General features: G+C 31.9%; 1 protein-coding gene across 1 annotated transcript; it reads left to right on the plus strand.

Moving 5' to 3' along the window:
• The first annotated feature begins 4,693 nt into the window (after positions 1-4,693).
• On the plus strand, positions 4,694-7,388 carry LOC104219991 (prefoldin subunit 2). The gene is made up of 2 exons (XM_009770761.2): positions 4,694-4,836; positions 6,648-7,388. Exon 2 carries the CDS (start codon positions 6,652-6,654, stop codon positions 7,084-7,086), a length of 435 nt encoding a protein of 144 aa, XP_009769063.1. The 5' UTR covers positions 4,694-4,836; positions 6,648-6,651; the 3' UTR covers positions 7,087-7,388.
• The last annotated feature ends 562 nt before the right edge of the window (positions 7,389-7,950 follow it).

Below are 7,950 nucleotides of genomic sequence, written 5' to 3' on the forward strand. Positions count from 1 at the left end.
CTCTTAAATTTATTATTTCTTTCTTTTATGAGAACATACCCTTATTGTTAGATAATTGAAAGAAGAAAATTTAGATTTAAAACACATATATTATATAAATAAATGAAAAATCAGTGAAATAATATACAAATAAATTTTTTTGTTAAAATCTTTCTAACATTTTGTTTATAAGAATAATCCTTTCCTATTAAATTATTGGATGTTCAAAGTAATTAGCTCGTCCGGAACTTAAGGTTTTCCTTTCGTTTCTTAGGATTATTTTAGGTTTATGTTGTCTTTCAAGTATAACTTTTTCTAAGGTTATAGCTTTCTTATCTTTTTTGCTTATACATTTTTACTGGAATTTAAAGTCAGAAATATTTATAATTCTTATATAATTCAAATTAAAAAAAGGATTTAGTGACTAATATTAAATAATTAATCAAATGACTATTCTTATAATATTAAAAAATTAATTAAATGAGTATTTCTAGATATTGAGAAATAATTAAATAACTATTTCATCCAATATCATATTTATTTTAATAAATTTTAGTTCACAAGTCTTTATGGACAGGAATACTAAATCGAAAAGAAGAGAATATGAGAGAATCCTAATCCCACACAAAAACTAAAATCAACCGAAACTTATTGTTGTCTGTAAAATTTGATATGATCAGAGGCGGATCTAGGATTTGAGGCTTATGGGTTTCTACCGTAATTTTAGATTAATATGCAATTATAATTGAGTTCACGGTTAGATATTTACAAATATTTAGTAAATTTCTTAATATGAATACATGGTGTACGCAAAAGTTACTGGGTTCCCGAAAACCCGTATTCTACACTCTAGGTCCGCCCCTGGATATGACATAACATTTAATTTTAAAAAAAAAAACTAAAAATACATAGTCACATCAACTTAAATTGGACCATTACGTAAATAATTTTTACATCTCATGAAACTTAAACTCTTTCTTAAATAATATTAGAACGTTACTTTCTTATGACTCCAATTAATATCATTATTATCAATGATCTAAATGATCATTTATTCAATTGAATATAGTCTAAATTATGCATGCGATGATTTTGAATACTTCGCCTTTCCTTTTCCATGATGAACTATTATAAAGCACGAATCTTTCAATGACTACACTAATTAATCACTAAATTTAAATAGGACTGAATTGTTAATGTTGCAGCACATCTCAGTAATAATAATTTAATTAGGATATGCTAGGTTTGTTAAATCGCACAGATAATTCAAGAAGTCTTTCAAATATAGACAAAATTAAATTATTACATTCCATTAATAAATTATCTATAATTATTAGTCAAGAATTTATAGAAATAAAATATTACTTGATTTTTAAGTTCTTAAATATTAGGAGTTTTTACCTAATTCAAATAAGGAAAGATTTAATAGTAAATTTTTAATTAATTTCAATGTCCTAAATAGTAGGAATATAATTAAATGATTATTTTGTCCGGTGTGAACTCTATTTTTAAAGGGTAAAAAAGACGAACGACATTTTACTAAGGGCCTTCGTGCTTTTAATATAATATAGATATAGATTGTATTTACGTGGTATGATATTGTTGTTGTATATAACTGGGTGGAAATAATGTATGAAAGTTGTAGATAAATTTTATAATCAGTGGCGGATCCATCCTTTAAGGTGGGGGTGGTATGGCACCCGCTATGTTGGTAAAATTATTATGTATTTATGTAGAATTTTTTTTAAATTAGGTTAAATATTTGATCCCGCCACCCCCAATTGCAGACTAAACAAAGGTGTCATGGCTAGTAGACCTTTTTGAAAGCTTTAATTTCTCGTGTGCAAAATTCAAGTTCGAATTTATCTTGAACCTTATCTCACTTTCCCTTTTCGTTGTGCTTTTTATTTCCTTTGTCCCGGTTATTTTTCTTTTTGGCTACCTCCTAATTTCCTATTTTTCGTTCATTATTTTTTATAGTTTTTCCCTGTATTCTATTATTTTATCTGTAATCTTTAACAAGAACACTCAAAAAGAGCCTCCAAAAATTAAAATTTCATAAAATAAGCATCTCTCTTAATTTCAAATCATTTAAGTTTTTCCTTTCAAAATCAAAAACTTGGGTCTTGATATGAATTTTGGATTGAGATCAAATTTAATTATTTTTAATTATAACATAAAAAATCATGTTATCCTATAATTGTTAAATACAACTTAAATCTCTTTACTATTAAATTATGATGACTATGTTGCAAGGATTGCCTAGAAAAATATGAGATTTATTATTTTAAATTTTGGGATCTTGTAGTTTATCTAATTCTGCATCTATTGGAGATATATATTTTTTATTTTTCTTATTTTGATTGGTGAAATTCCCTTTTGAAGATGTTATTTTACTTGTGCAAATTTATTTTTAGCACACAAAAAGATGTAGTTCCCAAGTGAAAATATTAATTGTACTTGAATTGTTAATAATAAAGGTGCGATTCTTTTTTTAAAATGTTAACTGCATTTGCTTCTTGACGTTTGGGATGTAATTTCATATAACAACAAAATAGCTAGTGAAATCTCACAAGTAGGGTAGGAGATAGAGATGTAATTTTCATATTTCCAAATAAAAAAATGCCTATTAAATTACCCGAATAAACCAAAAAAATGAACCGAACAAACTCTATATTAATTATTACAAAGTGCACAAAAAAAAAATTATGGTGGCACCCGCCACCTTCAAATCCTAGATCCGCCTCTGTGTATAATATATAATTAGTTGTATGAAATTTATTTTTACTATGTATAAATAAGATACAAAAGACATATTGTATAAAAATTATATTCAAATTGTATGATATTGTAGTTGTATTTAACTGGGGTAGAAATAATAATAATAATAATAATAATAATAATAATAATAATGTAAACAATATATATTTTGTGTCAATATGTTGAATTTGGTAAAATGAGCTATTTACATGCTCGATCCCCTCAGTCTGGAAATCACCAACAGTGGAGGCATTTGAAAAAACTCTAAGTAATTTATCATCTCCAGTGTTTGATTTGGAATTGGTCTCGGAAAAACAGCAACTTCAGGACTAACTGCAATTGCACAGTGCAAATGAGATGCAAAATCACAACCAGCGCAGTAGTAAAGCCAATTGTCGCTGTTCATTATTACATTGATTGCAGACATCACAAATATATGCAATACAATGTTGAGCAGTAGTACTGATGGCACGATCTACAAATACATCTAAGATCTTTAGTTTGCGTTAAACTGTCAATTATTAATGATTATGATTATGAGAAAGAAAAAGTTTGTCCAAGTTTGAAGTTTTCCAGCTGTTGTCCTTGGATCCTTATGTACCTATATGTATATCCTTTTGCAATCTTGAATTTTCAGACTTGCCGACGATATGCCGTAAGGAGAACCCAATTGATGTGGATGTTCGTCAATAAGTATTGAGCTTCCACACTGCAATTGGATATCAAATAAAGCAGAATCCATTACCAGCAGAGCCACAAGCTGTGCAAATATACGGACGGATCGAGTAGTCAAAAGATGGGATGACTGATTGAGAAAACGAGGAGCCTTAAACCAGGAAATATTGACATGTAACTAAATCATGAATTTGATGGATTGTATATATTTTATACACTATAAACATGGGTAGGTCGGGTAACTGTGTAAATATGAACATTTTTAGTAATAAAGTTTCTAATTTTGTATAGGTATGAAAAAACCTATTATTCCGAACATCACTAATAATGTATCTTTCTAATTGTTTGAGTTTCATTTTCTTCTAAGTTAGAGCCCCTTTGGATTGGCTTATTTTAAGTGTTTTTAAGCCAAAATAACTTTTAAATCATTTTGTAGTGTTTGGATAAAGTAAAAATATGCTTTTAAGCACTTGTTTTTAAGTTAAAATAGCAAAAACAAGCCAAAAGCTAGAATTCATAACTTATGGCTTAAAAGCTATTTTGACTTAAAAGTCACTTAAAATAAGCCCATCCAATCGGACTCTTAATCGACATTATTTTCACTTTCGGAAATAATTAAGTGTGCAAAACCTCTTTGGATAAGAATTTTTTTTGAATTTTTTCAATCAAAAAGTAACTTTGTTTGTTTAACCGATCAATATTTGTTTAAAAAAATATAAAATATCTCTAAGGTAAATTTTGATATTAAAAAAACTAACAAATGATCTCTAAAAATATATTGGGGAGATCACTTTTAGCCTGCAGCAAAAACTATTTATATCTGATAGCTGCAATAATGTATAAACTTTACATTTTTTTGTATAGAACATACAAAAAGTATTTTTATAATACATACATATATATATATATATATATATATATATATATATATATATATATATAAAAGTATATATTTTTGGGATCTTTACACAAATGACCGAGCATATTCATTGTTTACTTTTTCAAGTCATACACATAAATTATACATTAATTGTACATAATTATATACATATAATACATAAATTATGCATATATTATATCTTCACCGATTATTTTTAGTTTAAGTGGTTAGACGAGCGACTATTTATTTAGGTTAATTCTTCCATATTTATTTCGGCAGTGTCATTTTCCCATATATTTTCCTCTTGCAAATGGGCTGCCCGGCCTATATGTAAAAGCGGCCCAAGTTTTTCTAAAAGCCCAAAATAAACCTCCCTTGCACGCGCCCCAAAAGCTTGTGAACACCAAACAGCTCAATTTGCAGATTCCTCTATTTCTTCAACAAATCGAAGTACGCCCTATTAGTTTTCTCCTTCCTTTTTCTCCTGTTCCCATATTCCCACTGTTCTCAGTTTGTAAATTAGGAAATTAGCATTATTCCGGGTAAGTCATCTTTTACTTGTTTTTGGACTTTGAAATTGCATAGCTATGTGATTTTGTGTTTATGAGTAATGTAAAAACATCCGATGATTTGTTTGTCTTTTGTTTTACCTAGTATCTGATTTTTGTGTTTAGTAAAGTTTCAAACTTGGTGGGTCTTGCATATTTTGCTTCCCCTGTTTGATTTTTTTGGATTTATTATGCTATTGGATTTTGTCTTAGGTTATATATATTGATTTTTTACTAGATTATTTGCATACTTGATTTGATGGGAATTAATATTTATTGATTTAAGGACAGGAGTACTTTGGATTTGATGATAATGATAAAAATTCATTGTAATTTGTTGATACTGAAAATGTCACTTGTTTTGGGGTTATATGGGAAGTTAAATCACTAAGTTGCTGGAACTTATTAATGCATTGAGCCTTGAGACAATCACTGGATGAAGTTACGGAAAAATTTGATAATGCTAAAGCAGCATAATCTTGAAAAAGAGAGACTTTTAAGGGGAAAAATGAGGTAGAGCTGGTAAGAAAAATCCGAACATATTGTAACTTATCCTTTTTCTGGATATATGATTGCGATATTCCAGTTAAAAAGCATAACAACATAGATTGGCTCCCTAGCAAAAGATCCTTTGTTTTGGTTGGTTAGCTGTCTGCATTAGCTTTTGGTAACTACAGGGTGCATGAAACTTCAGATGTAAACTCATCTTAAGCTGTTTTCAGGGGCAGATCTAGGACCTTTGGCCAGTTGGACAATTAATGTGTAACTCTTTATGTTTTTCTTTTGCAACTTTGTATCAACATAGTACTGATTAAGCATGCCTAAAGAGCAATTACTGAGTATAAAATCTTAAAATTGCTTTGATTCGTACGTCTTACCGAACTTTTGAAAAATAAACAGCTTTTTCAAGTAGTTCCGTATAGCTCACTTTTCGCCTTTCTTTCCTTCATTTTCTCAAGTGTTGACCGCTATTCATCAATTTTGAGGGGTAAGCATTTCAAATTGACATGGGAACAAATAGTTCTTTCCAAAACTTGTGAGGGTGCAATTGTCCGCCCTCAATCATACATAGAGTCCATTTCTTGCTGAGTTTACTATATTGGCCTCAGCTATGCCTAAATGGCATTAGATGGCTTTACTTGGGGTTCCTATTGGAATTCAAGGCCTGTACTGGATATATCCCGCTGCAATGAGAAAGTGACAGTGATGAGAATGTTTGCCTTAACTAAACTTTGCTCCTGTTATCGGGGTAGAAGGTTGAAATTCTTATAGCTGGTTGTGAGTATGATCATGAATTTGCGTAACCATTTCTAGTCTAAAAATCTTTGTCCTAGTTGTTAATAACTCAAATTTGCAATCTCTAGTTTGTGCGTCCTTGGGCTCAAGAAAAGGCATTATCTTTGACAGGATAAACCAAACTCGAAAAATATATTATCATATAAGCCATTTTAAGCAACATTAGTGTTTATTCACTTGATGATATAGCCGGCTTTATTTGGGAGATAAACTTAAAATCTTATGCAAGGATGGTAAGAGTGCCCCGGAGAAAAAAAAAATTCTCCGCCTGAGTACCTTTTTTTCTTTGCTTCCTTGCAATTCTAAGACCCGGAGAAGTTGTAACTTCAGTTTCCTGTCCAAGCCAACATTTTCATATATGTTTATGCAAGTGTTTGCTTTGAATCTTGAATCAATAACAGGGACTCTGCTGCCCTTTGGTTTCTCTTTTGCACTAGTCAAAATATGAAGTGGTTGAAGTAGCTGAGCCTGGATATGATGTTTGACATAGTCTCTTTTTTTTGTCTCAGTGATATGGCTGCCAGAGCTGAAGAACCAATCAATGAGCAAGCAGTTGCTAACATATATGGATCCATGAGGGCTGAGATCAACCAAATTTACTCTAAAATCACGGAACTAGAGATGGAAGTTAGTGAACACTCACTTGTGGTCAATGCTATACAACCACTTGACCCTTCAAGGCGGTGTTATAGGATGATTGGAGGTGTTCTTGTAGAGAGAACTATCAAGGAAGTCCTGCCTGCTGTTCAACGCAATAAGGAGGGAATTGAGGAAGTAATAGCTCGGCTGAATGAAGCTCTGGAGAAAAAGAAAAAGGAAATATCTGACTTTGAAACCAAGTATAAAATTAGAATGAGAAAGCCTGATGCAGAAGTAAAGGAGGAGAGTGGTCGAAAGGAAGGCTCCGCGCAAGGAGTCCTTGTTGGTCCTGCTGGTTCAAATGAGTAGACCAGTCTGTTTGCAAAATCCATTTTGAGATACTTTGTTAAATATGGTCAAGGAACTATAGCATTTTAGCATAGCTATTCTGGATATTAGCGTGTGATTTATCGTGTTCATTTAGCTTACTCAGCGTGAATGCGAGGTTTTTGGTTTCTCATGATGAGAAAGTTTATATGATCAGATCAGAGGTCTGGAACCATGCTTCATGCCCTGTATGGCTTTTCACCAGATGATGGTGACCTCTGGCAATCTTGATTTCACTTCCTTGAACATTAGCCAAGTGCTTCTAAATGTTGAGACTTGTGGCATTTTTTTGCTCTGCTACGGATTGTAGTTTAGATTTTGATTACTGTTGTAGATGGTTGAATTCAGTTGCTTTTCCAGCCTGCTAGAAATTTTGGTAGTCATTCCTATCCACCGTTTTCGTATAAATTTCAAAATGATTAGCAGCGTTAAGCATTTGATCTGGCAAAACTTAGTCGCCTCACCTGACCTTTTCCCTATCAATGATGGGAGGGACACAGGCCCGATAGCGGAATGGCCGATACAACCTAGTGCTGTATTTTGTCCCGGGCCTTAGTGGGCCTAACGGGCCGGGCCTCGCGGTCCCGGGCTTCGTGGTCCCGGGCTCTGGCGGTCCCGGTCTTCGTGGGCCTAATGGATGGAACTGGCCCGTGACGGGCATAAGCCCACATGGTCCTGTGCTTAACGGGCCGGGCTCGTGGGCTTCGCGGGCCTAGCGGGCTTTTTTTTTTTTTTAAGACAATTTCTTGTAGTATCATGGCTATATTAAAAATATATATGTAGTATATATGTATATCTAATTATTAAAGTGCTTGACGAAAAAGAAAATAACAAAACAATAGTAAA

The sequence above is a fragment of the Nicotiana sylvestris genome, chromosome 6 (assembly GCF_000393655.2).
Source record: "Nicotiana sylvestris chromosome 6, ASM39365v2, whole genome shotgun sequence".
Taxonomy (NCBI): Eukaryota; Viridiplantae; Streptophyta; class Magnoliopsida; order Solanales; family Solanaceae; genus Nicotiana; species Nicotiana sylvestris.